Source organism: Choloepus didactylus, chromosome 11 (assembly GCF_015220235.1).
Source record: "Choloepus didactylus isolate mChoDid1 chromosome 11, mChoDid1.pri, whole genome shotgun sequence".
Classification (NCBI taxonomy): domain Eukaryota; kingdom Metazoa; phylum Chordata; class Mammalia; order Pilosa; family Megalonychidae; genus Choloepus; species Choloepus didactylus.
Genome location: NC_051317.1, coordinates 995,430 through 1,016,927, shown reverse-complemented (window position 1 = coordinate 1,016,927; position 21,498 = coordinate 995,430). Strand labels below are relative to the sequence as shown.

The window sequence follows — 21,498 nt, the reverse complement described above, 5'->3', positions numbered from 1 at the left end:
GAAGGCAGTGGCACGATATATTTAAAATTCTGAGTGAGAGGAATTTCCAGCCAAGAATACTTTATCCAGCAAAGCTCTCCTTCAAATTTGAGGGAGAGCTTAATTTTTCACAGACAAAGAAATGCTGAGAGAATTTGCTAACAAGAGACCTGCCCTACTGGAGATACTAAAGGGAGCCCTACAGACAGAGAAACAAAGACAGGACAGAGAGACTTGGAGAAAGGTTCAGTACTAAAGAGATTCGGTATGGGTACAATAAAGGATATTAATAGAGAGAGGGAAAAATATGGCAAACATAATCCAAAGGATAAGATGGCCGATTCAAGAAATGCCTTCACGGTTTTAACGTTGAATGTAAATGGATTAAACTCCCCAATTAAAAGATATAGATTCGCAGAATGGATCAAAAAAAATGAACCATCAATATGTTGCATACAAGAGACTCATCTTAGACACAGGGACACAAAGAAACTGAAAGTGAAAGGATGGAAAAAAATATTTCATGCAAGCTACAGCCAAAAGAAAGCAGGTGTAGCAATATTAATCTCAGATAAAATAGACTTCAAATGCAGGGATGTTTTGAGAGACAAAGAAGGCCCCTACATACTAATAAAAGGGGCAATTCAGCAAGAAGAAATAACAATCGTAAATGTCTATGCACCCAATCAAGGTGCCACAAAATACATGAGAGAAACATTGGCAAAACTAAAGGAAGCAATTGATGTTTCCACAATAATTGTGGGAGACTTCAACACATCACTCTCTCCTATAGATAGATCAACCAGACAGAAGACCAATAAGGAAATTGAAAACCTAAACAATCTGATAAATGAATTAGATTTAACAGACATCTACAGGACATTACATCCCAAATCACCAGGATACACATACTTTTCTAGTGCTCACGGAACTTTCTCCAGAATAGATCATATGCTGGGACATAAAACAAGCCTCAATAAATTTAAAAAGATTGAAATTATTCAAAGCACATTCTCTGACCACAATGGAATACAATTAGAAGTCAATAACCATCAGAGACTTAGAAAATTCACAAATACCTGGAGGTTAAACAACACACTCCTAAACAATCAGTGGGTTAAAGAAGAAATAGCAAGAGAAATTGCTAAATATATAGAGACGAATGAAAATGAGAATACAACATACCAAAACCTATGGGATGCAGCAAAAGCAGTGCTAAGGGGGAAATTTATAGCACTAAACGCATATATTAAAAAGGAAGAAAGAGCCAAAATCAAAGAACTAATGGATCAACTGAAGAAGCTAGAAAATGAACAGCAAACCAATCCTAAACCAAGTACAAGAAAAGAAATAACAAGGATTAAAGCAGAAATAAATGACATAGAGAACAAAAAAACAATAGAAAGGATAAATATCACCAAAAGTTGGTTCTTTGAGAAGATCAACAAGATTGACAAGCCCCTAGCTAGACTGACAAAATCAAAAAGAGAGAAGACCCATATAAACAAAATAATGAATGAAAAAGGTGACATAACTGCAGATCCTGAAGAAATTAAAAAAATTATAAGAGGATATTATGAACAACTGTATGGCAACAAACTGGATAATGTAGAAGAAATGGACAATTTCCTGGAAACATATGAACAACCTAGACTGACCAGAGAAGAAATAGAAGACCTCAACCAACCCATCACAAGCAAAGAGATCCAATCAGTCATCAAAAATCTTCCCACAAATAAATGCCCAGGGCCAGATGGCTTCACAGGGGAATTCTACCAAACTTTCCAGAAAGAACTGACACCAATCTTACTCAAACTCTTTCAAAACATTGAAAAAAATGGAATACTACCTAACTCATTTTATGAAGCTAACATCAATCTAATACCAAAACCAGGCAAAGATGCTACAAAAAAGGAAAACTACCGGCCAATCTCCCTAATGAATATAGATGCAAAAATCCTCAACAAAATACTTGCAAATCGAATCCAAAGACACATTAAAAAAATCATACACCATGACCAAGTGGGGTTCATTCCAGGCATGCAAGGATGGTTCAACATAGGAAAAACAATCAATGTATTACAACACATTAAAAACTCGAAAGGGAAAAATCAATTGATCATCTCAATAGATGCTGAAAAAGCATTTGACAAAATCCAACATCCCTTTTTGATAAAAACACTTCAAAAGGTAGGAATTGAAGGAAACTTCCTCAACATGATAAAGAGCATATATGAAAAACCCACAGCCAGCATAGTACTCAATGGTGAGAGACTGAAAGCCTTCTCTCTAAGATCAGGAACAAGACAAGGATGCCCGCTGTCACCACTGTTATTCAACATTGTGCTGGAAGTGCTAGCCAGGGCAATCCGGCAAGACAAAGAAATAAAAGGCATCCAAATTGGAAAAGAAGAAGTAAAACTGTCATTGTTTGCAGATGATATGATCTTATATCTAGAAAACCCTGAGAAATCGACGATACAGCTACTAGAGCTAATAAACAAATTTAGCAAAGTAGCGGGATACAAGATTAATGCACATAAGTCAGTAATGTTTCTATATGCTAGAAATGAACAAACTGAAGAGACACTCAAGAAAAAGATACCATTTTCAATAGCAACTAAAAAAATCAAGTACCTAGGAATCAACTTAACCAAAGATGTAAAAGACCTATACAAAGAAAACTACACAACTCTACTAAAAGAAATAGAAGGGGACCTTAAAAGATGGAAAAATATTCCATGTTCATGGATAGGAAGGCTAAATGTCATTAAGATGTCAATTCTACCCAAACTCATCTACAGATTCAATGCAATCCCAATCAAAATTCCAACAACCTACTTTGCAGACTTGGAAAAGCTAGTTATCAAATTTATTTGGAAAGGGAAGATGCCTCGAATTGCTAAAGACACTCTAAAAAAGAAAAGCGAAGTGGGAGGACTTACACTCCCTGACTTTGAAGCTTATTATAAAGCCACAGTTGCCAAAACAGCATGGTACTGGCACAAAGATAGACATATAGATCAATGGAATCGAATTGAGAATTCAGAGATAGACCCTCAGATCTATGGCCGACTCATCTTTGATAAGGCCCCCAAAGTCACCGAACTGAGCCATAATGGTCTTTTCAACAAATGGGGCTGGGAGAGTTGGATATCCATATCCAAAAGAATGAAAGAGGACCCCTACCTCACCCCCTACACAAAAATTAACTCAAAATGGACCAAAGATCTCAATATAAAAGAAAGTACCATAAAACTCCTAGAAGATAATGTAGGAAAACATCTTCAAGACCTTGTATTAGGAGGCCACTTCCTAGACTTTACACCCAAAGCACAAGCAACAAAAGAGAAAATAGATAAATGGGAACTCCTCAAGCTTAGAAGTTTCTGCACCTCAAAGGAATTTCTCAAAAAGGTAAAGAGGCAGCCAACTCAATGGGAAAAAATTTTTGGAAACCATGTATCTGACAAAAGACTGATATCTTGCATATACAAAGAAATCCTACAACTCAATGACAATAGTACAGACAGCCCAATTATAAAATGGGCAAAAGATATGAAAAGACAGTTCTCTGAAGAGGAAATACAAATGGCCAAGATACACATGAAAAAATGTTCAGCTTCACTAGCTATTAGAGAGATGCAAATTAAGACCACAATGAGATACCATCTAACACCGGTTAGAATGGCTGCCATTAAACAAACAGGAAACTACAAATGCTGGAGGGGATGTGGAGAAATTGGAACTCTTATTCATTGTTGGTGGGACTGTATAATGGTTCAGCCACTCTGGAAGTCAGTCTGGCAGTTCCTTAGAAAACTAGATATAGAGTTACCATTCGATCCAGCGATTGCACTTCTCGGTATATACCCGGAAGATCGGAAAGCAGTGACACGAACAGATATCTGCACGCCAATGTTCATAGCAGCATTATTCACAATTGCCAAGAGATGGAAACAACCCAAATGTCCTTCAACAGATGAGTGGATAAATAAAATGTGGTATATACACACGATGGAATACTACGTGGCAGTAAGAAGGAACGATCTGGTGAAACATATGACAACATGGATGAACCTTGAAGACATAATGCTGAGCGAAATAAGCCAGGCACAAAAAGAGAAATATTATATGCTACCACTAATGTGAACTTTGAAAAATGTAAAACAAATGGTTTATAATGTAGAATGTAGGGGAACTAGCAGTAGAGAGCAATTAAGGAAGGGGGAACAATAATCCAAGAAGAACAGATAAGCTGTTTAACGTTCTGGGGATGCCCAGAAATGACTATGGTCTGTTAATTTCTGATGGATGTAGTAGGAACAAGTTTCACTGAAATGTTGCTATATTATGTAACTTTCTTGGGGTAAAGTAGGAACATGTTGGAAGTTAAGCAGTTATCTTAGGTTAGTTGTCTTTTTCTTACTCCCTTGCTATGGTCTCTTTGAAATGTTCTTTTATTGTATGTTTGTTTTCTTTTTAACTTTTTTTTTCATGCAGTTGATTTGAAAAAAGAAGGGAAAGTTAAAAAAAAAAAAGAAAGAAAAAAGACAAACAAGGAAAAAAAAAAAAAGATGTAGTGCCCCCTTGAGGAGCCTGTGGAGAATGCAGGGGTATTCGCCTACCCCACCTCCATGGTTGCTAACATGACCACAGACATAGGGGACTGGTGGTTTGATGGGTTGAGCCCTCTACCATAAGTTTTACCCTTGGGAAGACGGTTGCTGCAAAGGAGAGGCTAGGCCTCCCTGTATTTGTGCCTAAGAGTCTCCTCCTGAATGCCTCTTTGTTGCTCAGATGTGGCCCTCTCTCTCTGGCTAAGCCAACTTGAAAGGTGAAATCACTGCCCTCCCCCCTACGTGGGATCAGACACCCAGGGAAGTGAATCTCCCTGGCAACGTGGAATATGACTCCCGGGGAGGAATGTAGACCCGGCATCGTGGGATGGAGAACATCTTCTTGACCAAAAGGGGGATGTGAAAGGAAATGAAATAAGCTTCAGTGGCAGAGAGATTCCAAAACGAGCCAAGAGATCACTCTGGCGGGCACTCTTACGCACACTTTAGACAACCTTTTTTAGGTTCTAAAGAATTGGGGTAGCTGATGGTGGATACCTGAAACTATTAAACTACAACCCAGAACCCATGAATCTCGAAGACAGTTGTATAAAAATGTAGCTTATGAGGGGTGACAGTGGGATTGGGAATGCCATAAGGACCAAACTCCACTTTGTCTAGTTTATGGATGGATGTGTAGAAAAGTAGGGGAAGCAAACAAACAGACAAAGGTACCTAGTGTTCTTTTTTACTTCAATTGCTCTTTTTCACTCTAATTATTATTCTTGTTATTTTTGTGTGTGTGCTAATGAAGGTGTCAGGGATTGATTTAGGTGATGAATGTACAACTATGTAATGGTACTGTAAACAATCGAAAGTACAATTTGTTTTGTATGACTGCGTGGTATGTGAATATATCTCAATAAAATGATGATTAAAAAAAAAAAAGAACAGATAGGGAAAAGAATGGAAAAATATGAGCAATGTCTCAGGGAATTGAATGACAACATGAAGCACACCAATATACATGTCATGGAGGGGTCCCAGAAGGAGAAGAGAAGGGACAAGGGGCAGAAGCAATAATAGAGGAAATACTCAATGAAAATTTCCCGTCTCTTACGAAAGACATAAAACTACAGATCCAAGAAGTGCAGTGTACCCCAAACAGAATAGATCTGAATAGACTTATGCCAAGACACTTAATAATCAGATTTTCAAACATCTAAGACAGAATCCTGAAAGCAGCAAGAGAAAAGTGATCCATCACATACAAAGGAAGCTTGATAAGACTACATGCAGATTTCTCATTAGAAACCGTGGAGGCAAGAAGGATGTGGTGTGATATATTTATGATAGTGAAAGAGAAAAACCGCCAACCAAGATTCCTATATGCGGCAAAACTGTCCTTCAAATATGAGGGAGAGTTTAAAATATTCTCTGAAAAACAGACAATGAGAGAATTTGTGAACAAGATACTTGTCCTAAGGGAAATACTAAAGGGAACATTAAAGACAGATAGGAAAAGACAAGAGTGAGAAGTTTGGAATACAGTTTTGGGTGATGGTAGCACAGCAATGTAAGTACACTAATCAAAGTGACTGTGACTGTGGTTGAAAGAGGAAGGTTAGGAGCATGTGGGACACCAGAAGGAAAGAAGAAAGATAAAGACTGGGACTCTATTACTCAGTGAAACCTGGAGTGCTCAACAATTGTGATAAGATGCACAAATATGTTTTTACGTGAGGGAGAACAAATGAATGTCAACCTTGCAAAGTGTTAAAAATATGGTGGTATTGGGGGAAAAAATACAGTCAATGCAAACTAGAGACTATAGTTAACAGAAACTTTGTATTATGCTTCCTTTAATATAACAAAGGCAATATACCAAAGCTAAATGCCTGTAAGAGGGGGACATAAGGGAGGGGTATGGGACTCTTGGCATTGGTGATGTAACTATACAGGAAACCATTGATTGTTTACATAGGATGGAAAGTATGGTGGGTGAACAAAACCATCTTAAAAAAATAACGGGTTGGTGAAGAAACCTTGAGAGCACTACATTGAGTGAAATAAGTCAGACATGTAAGGGCAAATATTGCATGGTCTCACTGATATGAACTAATTATAATATGTAAACACATGTAAGTTAACAGGATATAGAACGAGGCTAAAGAATGGGGAGCAGTTGCTTATTTTGAGCAGAATGTTCAACTAGGTTGAACCTAAGTGTTTGGAAGTGGACAGAGGTGACGGTAGCACGTTATTGTGAGAATAACTTAGTGCTGAATGGTGTGTGAATGTAGTGGAAAGGGGAAGCTTAGAGTCACATTTGTCACCAGAAGCAAAGTTAGAGGTTAAAAGATGGGAATGTATAAAACAATGAATCTTGTGGTGGACATTTCCATTATTAACTGTACAAATATTAGAAATCTCTTTCATGAATTAGAACAAATGTATGACACTATAACTAGAAGCTAATAATAGAGGAGTATATAGGGAAAAAAATATATACCTACTGCAAACTATATACAATGTTAACAGTATTTTAACATTCTTTCATCAACAGTAACAAAGGTACTATACCAATACTATGAGTCAACAATGGCAGGGGGTGGTTAGGGGTAGAGGAGGAACTGAGTTTTCTTTTTTGTCTTTATTTCTTTTCTGGAGTAATGAAAATGTTCTAAAAATTGGGGAAAAAATAATTGTGGTGATGGATGCACCACTGTATGATGGTATTTTAGGCAATTGACTGTGCACTTTGGATCTTTAGATAATTGTATGGTATGTGAACAATCTCAATAAAATTAAAAAAAATAAAAGGACAGCCCCTTGTATGCATGCATCTCCATCTTCACTCAATGGCTGTAATTATAATTATGGAGACTTACAAAGGAGTATTAAATAGTGGCTCTCTTTACAAAAAAAGCTGTCAATGAATGAGGTAAGATGAAGACTAAGTCAACCATTATATTTGGTAACAGGAGGTAACTAGCAACCTTCAAAAGAGCAGTTTCAGTGGAGCAGGTTTAAAGAGAATCAGAGGAATGTAGCTTGCACAGTGTGACTGCGTGACTGTATGACTGGAAAACCTTGTGGCTCGCACTCCCTTTATCCAGTTTATGGACAAATGAGTGGAAAAATGGGGACAAAAATTAAATGAAAAATAGGGTAGGATGGAGGGGATGGAAGAATTTAGGTGTTCTTTTTTGCTTTTATTTTATTTTGGAAAAGGTTCAAAAATTGATTCTGGTGATGAATGTATGATGGTGCTGTGGATGACTGTAGGGTATGTGAATATATCTCAAACTGTATTTTTAAAAAGTAAATGGACAATGAGGGGAGGAGGGGAATGGGATGTTTTGGATGTTCTTTTTTATTTTAATTTTTATTTTATTTTTTGGAGTAATGAAAATGTTCGAAGTTTGTGGATGACAGCACAACTGTATGCCGATACTGTGAACAACTGATTGTACACTTTGATTGATTCTATGTTATGTGATTGTATCTCAATAAAATTGCATACAAAAGATAAAAAAGAGAATCAGAGGAAAGGAAAAGAAGACAGTGAAAATAAACAATTCTTTCAAGGAACTTTGTTACAAAGGGGAAGAATATCTAGCAGGGAAAGTAGGGTCAAGAGAAGGTTTGGTTTGGTTGTGTTTTGTTTTGTTTTGTTTTGTTTTGTTTTGGAAGAAATGATAGCATGACTTGTATGCTGATGAGAATGATTTAATAATGTTTTAGTTTCCCAGCCCCTAAAACAAATACCATACAAATGGGTTGACTCAACCCAACGGGAATTTGTTGGCTCACAGTTTTGAGGCTAGAAGTCCAAAATCAAGGCATCAGTAAGGGGATGCTTTCTTCCCAAAGTCTGACAGCTGGCTGTCCTTGGTCCCTTGGCTTTTCTGTCACATGGCAATGCACATGGCGGCCCCTCCTGGCTCACTGGGTTCTGTTGACTTCCAGCTTCTTCGCATGGCTTTCTCTGTGTGTGTCTGAGAGAAACACGCAGAGAGTGTGTTTATAAACTCGTAAAGGACTCCAGTAATAAGATTTAAGACTGTGCTGATCCATTTGAGTCACATCTTAACTGAAGTAAGCTAATCAAAAGGTCCTATTTAACTAATTTTTCTGTACTTATTATCATTTTACGATAATAGAAAGCTTTGGCTTGTTGATTTTTTATTTATGCATGTATTTATTTGTATTCAAATGGATTTTTTATTCCTATATTATTCAATAGATTATAATCCCCTATCGTCGCTATTTATTTCAATGATCAAATTGTTCGACATTCCACCAGTAGGAGCCCTTTTCAAGCTGGCTTTTGACTTTTGATAGCTCCAGTCTTCCTTTGAGTATATACTTACAGGCCTAACAATATATTCCAGGTTTATCTGTTCATTTTCTTCATATGGATACCCAGTTTTCTGTGATCATTTGGTGAAAAACTGCTTTTCCCATTAAATCACATTTATGTATCTTTCAAAGAACAAATGTTCATGTAAATATTTTTCAATTCCTTAACTCTCTGATTTATTCTATCTAGTGTTATCCTCTTGCCAATTCCATGATAAATTATGATTGTACCTTTATGGTATATTTTGATATCAGTCAAAGTCTTCCAACTTTGGTTTTTGGTCAGGATTTTGGGGGCTGTAACCTGTGGGTTATAATTTCTTTTTATTTCCAAAAAAGTGTTACAATTAGTGTGCCAATTTCTTTACAAAAGTTTACTAGACATATGATTGTAATGGCAGTGAATCTGAGATTAGGTTTAGGAATAATTACCCTATTATATCTTCCTTTCCTGGAAAATAAAATAACTCCATGTTTTTAGGTATTCTTCAATGTCTCCTATCAGTATTATGTGATTTTTAATGAAGATGTATTGCCTGTGTTTTTATTAAATTTGCCCTTAAGTATTATATATTTTGAAACTATTGTAAATGGAATTTCCATTTCATTTTTTCCCTGGTTTTGTTTTTTTGTGTATGTGTGCTAACAAATACAGTTGAATTTAAAAAAAAAAAAAAAGGGTGCTATTTACAATGTGTTCTAATCCCCAAAAAGACATGATCTTTCCACATGCAAAATACATTCATTCCATCACAACATCCCAAAAGTTTTAAGTCATTTCAGTAACAATGCTAAAAACAAAGTCTCATCAAAATCAGTTATAGGTGTGGTCTGTCCTGGAGAACAGTTCCCCTCTGTCTGTGGACCTCTGAAACCTAGAAAACAAGTTAGCTGATTGTGTGAAAAGAAATGGCTATTTAAAGACATATTTACAGAATGTAAGCTAAGGATCAGAAGTTAGAAATTTTATGCCATATATATCCATTACCTCGAAATTTGACATGTTAGTCATTTGGCTTTATTATAAAATGAAAAATGTGTCCAGCATTTTTCAAAGCTCTTTTTTAATTAGAATCTTTACTAAATCAATCTCAAAAAGCAATCCCACAGTCCAAATGTTGGTTTTACTCTATCACCAACTTAGGCTTCCAGTTGATTTTGTCTTAAGATTTCTGATGATTTACACCATTAAGGTGTAGAATTACTTAAATTTGCTTCCATTTGAGTGTAGACTGAACACATAACTGATCATTAATTATTATAATTTGAGAACCATTTGATATGTACAATTGCCAGTTTTTGTTATTTCAACATTTGTAACTATGTACATTTTACCAAAACATTAAAGCACGCCTCTTGTTATTTTTGCTAAATATTTTTTTTTGGTTATTTCTTTTAATTCATTTTTATTGAGATATATTCACATACCATACAGTCATACAAAGTATACATTCACTTGTTCACAGTATCATTATATAGTTGTGCGTTCATCACCAAAGTTAATTTTTGAACATTTTCATTACCACACACACACAAATAATAAGAATAAAAATTAAAGTGAAAAAGAACAATTAAAGTAAAAAAGAACACTAGGTGCCTTTTTTTTTTTTTTTTTTTTTTTTGCCCCCATTTTTCTACTCATCTGTCCATACACTGGACAAAGGGGAGTGTGGTCTATATGGCTTTCCCAATCACATTGTCACCCCTCATAAGCTACATTTTTATACAATCATCTTCAAGATTCATGGTTTCTGGGTTGTAGTTTGATAGTTTCAGGTATTTACTGCTTTGCTAATTATTATTTAATACAATGGAAAAATGAAAAATTGGGTTCAGTGTGTCTGAGGAATAGGTGACCCTCTCACTGATTTTAATGACTGTGCCAAATTTTTCTCAGAAGCACATGGAAAAACACTGAAGTATGATTTCAAAAAAAGTAATTTAGCAATCATCTTCTGAGTAGAATTTTCTTTTTAACACATCCTGTTTTTTCGTATGCTATATATTACGGAACGTGAAACAAGTATTATTATTATTATTATTACCTCTTGCTACCAAGGAACTATTTATATAATAAAAAAGTCAGCTTTTAAAGCAAGAAGTCCTGAAGCACTAAAATAAATCACATTTTCTATAATTTTTGCCACTTTTTTCAAGACGAATGAAATAAAGTCACACAAACATGTTCATACGAGTAATATCTATTCCTCTTTATTTGTATAAATTTTACTAGTTAGGATTTATGATGTCTGTTATATAATAATTGATGGTAATAAAGGGTAGAAATCAGGTTTAATCCTTTTAGACCCTTTAATATGCATAATAATGATATAAATGAAATTGATAAAATAAATAGTTGTTTGAGTATAATAGTTTACATTTGATCAATATTTTACAATTTTCAAAACACTTGCGTGCCCATTATCTCATTTTATCTTTACAACTACTCTCTGAGAAAGATAAGAAAGATATTAAAATTTCTCTTTTACATGAAGCCAAACCCATGGCCAGAGAGTTAAGCAACCTGGCAAAGATCATCAAGTTAGTGATTGATTTAAGGATAGAACTACTCATTTTTTACACTAAACAAAACAAATTACACTGGAATTTGACAAAAGTATATTCCAGAGAATTATATAAAAATATATAAAATAATTTCTAAGCAAATGGTAGTTGTCATATTTATATTTTAGAATGTTCTCAATTTATCTGCTCCTCACAACTGATTCTTATATAAAATCCCTAAGAGATTTCAGATTTGCTCAGCTTGACTTTGGTGTTTCTTATAAGTGTTTATTCATAAGAAATATCTAAAGTGTTTTTTCAAAGTAGTTGTGCTGTTGTACATCCTTAGCAACAATGTATGAGAAATCTAGTTTTTTTCACAACCTTGCAACACTTGGTATTGTCAGTATTTTCTAATTTTAGCCACGTAAATTGGTTTGTAGTCTTATCTCTTATAGTTTTGACTTGAATTTCCCTGAAATGTAATGATGTTGAGCATATTTTCATGTATTTATTTGCCCCCTGTATATTATCTTTTGTGAAGTGTCTAAAATTCTTCAGCAAAATTTTTAAATTGTGATGTTTCTCTTCCTATTATTGAGTTACAAGTGTTCTTTATATATTATTGATGCAAGTACTTTGTAATGTATGTATTAAGAATATTTTATTTCAGTCTGTGGCTTATCTTTTCATTTTGTAATAGTATATATCAAAGAGCAGAATCTTTAATTTGCTTAAATATGATTTCTCTTTTAAAACAAAAGAAAACAAGTTATGTGCTTCTAATATACAATCAAAGGACAGTCGTAAGATAAACATTCCCACTCCAAGAGGGAGATATTGGAAGGAAAATAGGGGTCACCGGTCCCAAACAAGTTAAGATTAAGAACATGTTTTTCTAGGGTATATAACTCTAAGCCACCACAAATAGATAGCAAAAAATGATTGAATAGGAGAGAAAACTGTTGGTACTTTGTCCTTAAGCAGGTAAGAGGAGATGATATCTAGTTGAATGTGTCAAGGGATTGGCTTTTACAGAAGACAGTGTATGTGAGTGCAGAGATAATAGATTGATATAGTAACAAAAGTCTCATTTTAGACTATATTCCCAGAAGTGGATTTACACATATCTTTAAGATTTTTTAATAAATATTAGCAAATGACCCTCCAGAAAAGTTATACTAATTCACATTCCCAGCAATTTGCTTAACTTACCACATACTTATCAATACTGCATCATTTAAATCTTTTTTAATCTGAAAGGCAAATATATTCCCTTCCAGGATTCATAGCTTCAAATCTGTCCCAAACCATTTACATCGAGGGGGCCTTGGCTGATTTGCAGAGACACAGAGTGGTTGAGTGACCTAAAGTAAAGTAATGTCAGCAAGCTTGCAGTTCTCTTCCCATAACGGTTCTGAAGATGAATGAAGACATTCAGCCTGTAGAGCTGTCAGCTAAATATCAAATTCACCTTAAAATTTTAGAGATTAAAAGGGAAACAGAAAGATAATCAATGTAATAGATGGCTTCGTAAGCCAGGAAATAAGATTGTTCATATTGTTGGTTCCTACTGTATATCTTGTCCTTACACCGTTTTTCCAAGTATTCATTTGAGAGCATAGAGAATTGATAAGATCTTGGTAAACGGCCTAACCACATCTAATTCTCTACTGAAGGAGCAAAGGGAAGTCAATCCAAATAATATAGTCTTGACTTTACTTTGAATTATGTAAAGGAAGTCACATCATTCTACATCACACACACCTAGCTTTGTTTTCTCCTCTTGTCCAAACCAAAGCTCCTTCAAGAATGAACTTACAAGCTATTAGATTGGAAAAAGAAATATATTACATTTATAGAGCAGTGTGCCAGTTACTATGGTGAGCACTTTACATATGCTGTCTTCTTTACTCCACATAGAAGCCTTGTGAGTTATAGGATCTGTTGTTATCCTTATTTTATAGATGAGGAAACTGACTAACAAAGGTTAAGTAATCTACTCAGACACCCTGGTAGTAAACAAAGATCTAGGACTCAAACCCAGGTCATTATGACTCAGAACCCCACACTGTCAATCACTACTTTATGCACTATTATCTTTCTCTCCTGTTAGAATAGTATCTTACTATATAGTTCTCCAGCTGAGGCCTGTGAAGAAAGACCACCTCTCTTTGGGTGTAGGGAGTCTCTTCTGGAAAAAAAAAAAAATAGGCCTGAAAATGGATCTCAGATGAACAGGAGAGGAGATTTTGCTTCTCTCTCCCCTCTGTGTGTATGTGTGTCCGTATCCTGCATGCTGGAAGTAAATAAATACATACATACATACATATATACATACATATATACACACATACACATACATATACATACATACCTGCATACATACCTCACCAAGAAGAATAGAGAGTAAAGGTTAAGAGAAAATCAAGCAATTAATATAAACCAGTAATGAAGAAGATATTTCTAATAAGCCAAATTATCTAGATCAAAGGTCCTCTGTACTTATTTCCCAGTTGTTTTCCCTTATTATTTAGTGAAATTTATTTTACTGTTATAGCATGTACAGGAGTAAGAATGGCAACTCCATAATCCTCATGCCCCCATTCCTCAGTTACGGCCTTTGGCCAAATTACCCAGTCAGTTCACAGCATTCTTTTCCCTTGAGCCCCAACATAGCCTCGGTATCCATTTTATCCAGATTAAGAATGTCACAGCACCTCTTCTCCCTGCTTCCAGATATGGCAGATTTATTCAGTTGGAAATAACTAGAGATTTTCCTTTTAGTGCTAACCTTTGAAAGTCTGTTTTATTTCATTAAGGAAAGTATTGTTTCCTTTTGTGCTGCTAGTAGTAGCCAAGTGGCAACTCTTAGTGGTTTCAGTGGCTGCCAACCTGGCAATGCCATCACCTCACCTCCCTGCTGTCCATCATTGCAATATAGATCTCCCTCTTAGGAAGGAAGTGCTAGAAAGGAAGGAGTTGGGACTTTCCAAGGATGGAGTGGAGCAGGGGTGGGCAAGGAGAGTTGTCAAAACCAAACCAAATCTCAACCTTATCACTTTTTTTTTTTAGGCTTTTTTTTTAAATTCAATTTTATTGAGATATATTCACATACCATGCAGTCATACAAAGTGTACGTTCCATTGTTCACAGTACCATTATATAGTTGTGCGTTCATCACCAAAATTAATTTTTGAGCATTTTCATTACTACACACACAAAAATAATAAGAATAAAAATTAAAGTGAAAAAGAACAATTAAAGTAAAAAAGAACACTGGGGACCTTTTTTTTTTCTTTGCCCCTATTTTTCTAGTCATCCAGCCATACACTGGACAAAGGGGAGTGTGGTCCATATGGCTTTCCCAATCACATTGTCATTCCTCATAAGCTACATTTTTATACAATCGTCTTCAAGATTCAACCTTATCACTTTTATTGACAGTGAGTCTGAGTGCTAGGTTTTAAGTTTTTGAGGGCAAAACTTCCAATATCAGTAGGTATTATTGAATAGTACATATTGAATAAAGCTAAATTGGAGTGAATAAATGATGCCTTGGCCAAACCTCTTCTGTATTCTTTTATAGCCACGCTGGAATATAGCGGTCAACATATTAGCTGAGGCACTTAGCAAAACAAGATATAGTTTCCTATTTCAAAAGTATTAGTATTAAGCATTCTACTGTTGCAAAGTCATAATGGTGTAGTAATTACTATTTTAATTACTACAGATGTGTCTGATATAGTCCAAAAGGCAAGACATATCTGCCAAATAACAATTTTAATATAGAGATAAAAGTTGTGATTCTAAATAACTAATCCTTTTTGATGATAGATTATCCATTTGTTACAATCAGATTTTTTCCCCATCACAGTTCTTCATCTGCCTGTTCCATCTTTTGCTATGGAATATAGGACCTTTACTTCCCCCATAAAGACATCAGCATAAAAATGCCCCAAAAGATGACCCAGCCTGCTTCCTTGACCCTGACCTCTCCAACAAACCCAAAATGTGTAAACAGCCCCTCTCCAGGCTCTTTCCATCACATGGAAGCAGTGCTGTTGTTCAGTGGGTAAGGGTAAGGAGGAGGTCTGCCTTTGTTTAAATTGAATTTGAGGCAAAGGTAGAAAACATGGTTGAGAACTGTCTTCTCATGCAGTATCCTGCTCTCCTAGACCTCCATGCATATGTACTTATTCTTTTCTAACTTTGTCAAAAAAATTAAAAATAAAAACATTTCAAACCAAACAAAACAAAGGAATTAGAAAAACAAATATCCTAAAATAACTACAATGCTTCCAATATGCTCCTACCATACCCCAAGAAAATTAACAAACCATAGTCATTCCTGAGCATTCCCATAGCTTTAAGATTACCCTCAATATCTTATCTGTTCTTATTAGATTATAGTTCCCCCTTCACTAGTTCACTAATGTGAACTCTGTGAAAAACATAATAAAACAAGTGTCTTCTTATATTGGAGCATATAGAGGACCTAGAAACATTACCTTCCTTCCCAAGCAGCATAAATCTATTTTTCTATTCTCATAACATCTTGACCTGCCTCTCTGATAGCATTTGTCACGTTGTCTTGTAATTTATTATTATGTATGATTTCTTTACAAATCCATTTCCCTCACCAGACTGAGCTCCCTCAGAGCAGAGATTTTTTTTTTCGTTTGTTTATCCCAGCATCTCACACATAGTAGCTGTTAAATAAACATTTTCCTGTTGAACTGAATCTTTATGGAGCTTACCATATCTCTAAGGCAAGTTAGGGTGAAGTCATGACAGAGGGTACAGAATTTGGTACTGAATAAATTCCAAGATATGCTACAGTCTTCCAGACAATGGATTTGTCATTCAGATGTGTAAATTATAAGCAAAGCCACATGGGCTTCTAAGGATGCAAAGAAGAAAACGTGTGTATAGAAATCTTTCACTAAGGCAGATCAAGGAAAAGAAGCCTTCACCCTTGGCTGTTCCTGTCTTTCATGTTCTGCTGGACGTATTAGTCCTTCTTAACCTGTTAGTACTCATGAGATTACCATAATATATGTATCGGTCAGAATTCAACAGAGAAAAAGAAACGCTATGATACTTATGGAATGAATAACTTTAGGAATTAGACCTTGTACAATTATGGTCAAAGATGGGGAAATAGATCTGAAGGGGAGAGTTGGAGGTTTGGAAAAACAATCGCTCATCAGCCCTCCTGAAGCATTCATATTAACGGAAAAATTGGAGCTTACAGGGAAATCTGTAGGCTAGGCACATCCAGCTGCTGGAGTGGGACCATGAAAGGTGAGGGATATGGGGTGGGGGGTGGTATAGTTGTATGGAAGATTGTGAAAGGCTATTGCCTCTGCATAACTGCTGTGTCTGTGATTTTGCTGCCAAGTGAGTGGTAGTGGGCTGCAGTCATTGGTCAGCAGGGCCAGCATTTCTAGAAGCAAGGACAAACTGGTGCCCACTGGCATTTCTTCTTACTTGGACCACTTCTAACCTTCAGAAAGTCGTGGCTGCTACTTCATTTCCATCTTCCAAATCTTGCAAAAATTTCTCATATGGCCAATTCTAGCCCACAACCGTACAGTAAAATAGGTTTGGGAAACTTAATTCTTGTTTCAAGAAGTTGACATAATACAAAATTACCACAATATACCTATAAACTTTGTAAATAGAATTCACTTTCAATTTCAGGAGCAGTACTCTGTTGAACAGGATAAAGTAAAGCTAAGAAATATGTATGACTACGTTTTTTATAAAAGCATTCTTGGGTGCTACCTAGTTACATGTCTTACTAACACACATTTCAGAAACAGAAAATGTTTGTAAATGCTTACTACAGAAAATTTTAAGGTGGTTATATAAACATTGCTTTATCTTTCAATGGACGGCACAGAACTTAAGTACAATTGTTTTTAAAAACAATCAACTCTTGCGATCTTCTGAAAAAGAAGCTAAGGAGAAAAAGGAAGCAATATTTATTGTGCACTGTGCTGAAAACTTATGTGTCTTATTTCATTTAATTAATATTCCAAAACTGCAAGTTTCCTAAATGTGATATAATTGAAGATCAAGTTCATATAATAAGGTTGAAAATTCACCCAAGTTTAGAATAATTTACATCTCAGTCTACATTATCTTTTTTCTCAACTAAAATGTTGACTATTTTCTTCTACTTTTTAAAACTTTTATTGAGGTATAAAATATATACATTAAAGTATATAAAATGAACTAATCTTTAGAGTACTACTCAGTGAATTGTTACACATCTGTGTATACATTTATGTAATCACTATCCAGATAAAAACGTAGCACTTTCCAATGCCCTTGATTTGTTTTCCTTGGGCCTTTTGTATTTATAAGGTAAACCACCTTATATATTTACATTTTCATTACAATGGATGGTACAGTCCTTGGAACAATGGTGGAAGGAAGTGAACATTCACAGTAAAGTGAAAATGTTAAATAGTGTGCCCCATAACTGCTTTGAATTACATCTGCTTATGTCACTTTCTCTTTCTGCTTTAACCCTAAAACAGGTAATCAGATCCTGTCCCTTGGGAGCCTCTCAAAAGATCAGATTTATCCAGTGAAACTCAAGGGCATCTCCATCTGCTATTCGGCTCTCAAATCTGCCTTGTGTGGAAATTATGTCAGCTTTGGCGTCTTCAAGTTGTATGGGGACAACCATTTTGACAATGTACTCCAGGCCTTTGTCAAAATGCTGCTGTCAGTGTCTCACAGTGACTTGCTAGTAAGCAGTTGTGTATCATGGGAGTCTTTTTTGTGAAATATGAAGAAATACCACCACAGACTTGGAATGGTTATAATGAAGTCAAGGAAGTTAGACTAGCACCAGAATATTTTATGTTTTAAAACAGCATACTTGATTTAATTTACAGAATTTGGACAGCTATAGCGACTGTATTTATATAATTAAATGTGCATTTTAAAATGGTGCAGCCACCACCTTCTGACAAATTGGTCATCTAGAGGTTCTTCATCTAGAGAAAATATAATTAGCAGTTTCAACTAATTGCTTATAATAATACTCAAATACTCAAAATTCAAAATAGTCTGTGTTTACTTGAGAGGAAAATGCAAGATTATCTGCAGAATCTTCCTTTTCCTTCTGTGCTACTCTTTCTACTCCCCTGCTGTTTGACCTTCCTTTCTGTTAAAATTCTGGGGTAGTGAATGGAGTGCGGAAATGAAAGTTGAGGAACCTAGTTTATAGTATCAGCTCTGCCAATCACTAGTCATTTACTTAATTCATTTACTCTATTCCTGCAGGCTTCAATTTATTCATCTTTAATATGAGATTAGAGTAAGTGATCTCTAGGTCCTTCTTCTGTTCTGCCATTCTGATTCCATGATTTATTTTAGAGGCCCATCAGAATCACCTGGGATGCTTGCTGGAAATTCAAATTTCCAAGCCCCATTATGAAACTTTTTTAATATCTCTGCCTGAGAAGCCAGTATGTGCTCAACATGGTTGCAATAATTGCTTGTATAACACAACCCAAATTCATGCTTAAGGCTTCCTTACCTGCTCCTTGGTAGTAGTCAGCCTGTGTGAGAAATGTTCCTTGATCTTCTGATGGACTAGTGGCACCCTCTTCTACTTTTCCAATGTAATCTTAATAGAACCTTGGAAAGTCCCTTGTAGTAGAATGGAATGCTTATTGAAAGCTATGCCTGCATGATGGAAGTGTCTAAGTAGAAACTCGATTCCGATCAACCATGTGTTACAGCCGCCTCATTGCAGGGATTTTTCCCTACAGTTTAGGTCTACCTCGACTGTGGTAGTTCCAGAAAATTTTCTCTCACCTTTTTTCTAATAAAACAAGGAAACTCTTTTTCAGTGATTCTCAAACTTGAGTGTACATAAGACTGTTTTAGTGTAAATGTTAGAAATGCACATTTCAGGGCCTCACTCCAGAGCTTTCATGTAGTGAATCTAGAGTGAAGCTCAGGAAACGGCATTTTTAACAAGTACTCCAAGTGATTCCTCTGGAGGTGATCTCAATCGCACTTTAAGAAATGCTGCTCTGTTTATCTTTCTTGTGAGTGTTGTACTTCTCTGATATTGGCTTGGGCTGCACTTGAGGTTTTCCAGGAATCTTTCTCAAGTATTTAGATTTTTCTTGTAGTGTAAGTTAAATATTACACATAAATACAGCAGACTATGATGCCAAATCTTATTATAACCACAAATTTCTTTGTGTTAAAAGATTGCCTAGCTGTTAAGCATTGTTCAGTATTACTGTATTCCAGTCCAGAAAAATAATTCACATAGTCTGTTAAATTTCATACTGCAGAGATTTTAACTTGTGTTTAAGTGTTAGCTGTATAAAGTAAAATTGAAGTAACATACTATGCTATAGCTTCAAATTAGGATTTCTAGAAATCAAAAGATTCCCATTAGAACTCCTTTAAATGCTGAATTGGGAACCATTATGTCATTTGTTCTATATATTTAATGACTTAGTGTTTAAGTAAGTTTACAGTTTCTGATACTATAAATGGCAGTTTCCACTGGACTATAATGTGTCTGTCTTTGTTTCCTGTGGCTTGACATTAAGCATATCTCTGTGTTGTAGCAATATCGGAAATTGAGCCAGTCTTTTTACCCACTCCTGGAATGTCTCACCCAGGACCACATGAGCTTCATCACCAACTTAGAGCCTCCAGTACTCCTGTATGTTCTCACGTCTATCTCAGAGGGACTCACAACTCTTGGTAAGGATCGTGGAGAACACTGTTTCCAGAAGAAACACTTGATTGTGTTCTGGATGCACTTATTGAGATTATGATCCTACAAAAGGGAAAAAGCTATTGTGAGCTTAAACTGGAAGATTTTTATAGCCTTAGTTGCAAGTGGGAAAATGCCCCCTTTTAATATTTTGGTATTCATAGTTTATTTCTTTAATCAGCTTTAATGAGATATAATTTACATACAATGAAATTCATTGATTTTAAGTGAACAATTCAATAAGTCCTGGAAAATGTATACACAGTCATGGAACCACCACAGTCAAGATATAGAACATTTTCATTACCACAGAAAGCTAACTCATGCCCCCTTCTAATCAATCCCTTTCCCCTACCCCCAACACCAGGCAACCACTGTCTTCTCTCGCTATAGTTTTGCCTCTTACAGAATCTCAGATAATTGGAACCATATAATATATAGTCTTTTGAGTCTTGCTTCTTTGATTTAACCTAGTGCCTTTGAGATTCATCCATGTTTCTTTGCAAATCAGTAGTTTGTTCCTTTTTATTGATGAGTATTTTTCCGTTGTATGAATTACCACAATTAGTTTATTCATTCACCAACTGATGAACATTTAGGTGGTTTTCAGTATTTAGCTATTTTGAATAAAGTTACTATGAAAATTCATTTACAAGTCTTTATATGCACAGATGTTTTATTTCTCTTGGATAAATAACTAGGAGTAGGATTCGGTTATTAAATATACTAGGTGTATTTGTAACATTATAAGAAACTGTCAAATTAAAAGTAACTGTACCATTTTGTGTCCACCAGCAATGTGTGGTTCCAGTTGCTCCACATCCTGACACGTGCTATTATCAGTCTTCTTAATTTTAGCCGTGCTAGTGTATATGAAGTGGAATTGCATTGTGGTTTTAATTTGCATTTCACTAATGAATAATGATGTTGAACATCTTTTCATGGGCTTATTTGCCATTCACATATTTTCTTGGTGACATATCTGTTCAAATCTTTTACCCATTTTTAAACCATATTATCTTGTTACTGAGTTGTAAGAGTTTGCTATATATTTCGGATACAAATCTTTTATCAAATATATGCTTTGCAACTACTTTCTTAGACTTTTCATTTTCTTAACAGTATCTTTCAGAGAACAAAAGTTTTCAAATTTAAGGAAATCCAACTTTTTTTCCTTGTATGATTCATGTTTTCTGGTTCCTATTCTAAGATATCTTTGCTCAGCCCAAGGCCATAAAGTTTTCTCATTTGTTTTCTTCTAGAACTTTCATAGCTTTAACACTTAGATTTAGGTCTATAATCCATTGCAGTTTAGTTTTTATA

The 21,498-nt window shown here is 35.3% G+C and overlaps 1 protein-coding gene across 2 annotated transcripts in view; it reads left to right on the top strand.

Moving 5' to 3' along the window:
* Nucleotides 1–21,498, top strand: part of RANBP17 (RAN binding protein 17) — a 458,652-nt gene that overhangs the window by 377,940 nt on the left and 59,214 nt on the right. For both annotated transcript variants that reach the window (XM_037799252.1, XM_037799251.1), the window contains 2 exons: nt 17,960–18,174; nt 20,024–20,162. In XM_037799252.1, the coding sequence (XP_037655180.1) occupies nt 17,960–18,174; nt 20,024–20,162 (354 nt within the window). The remainder of the gene's footprint in view (nt 1–17,959; nt 18,175–20,023; nt 20,163–21,498) is intronic.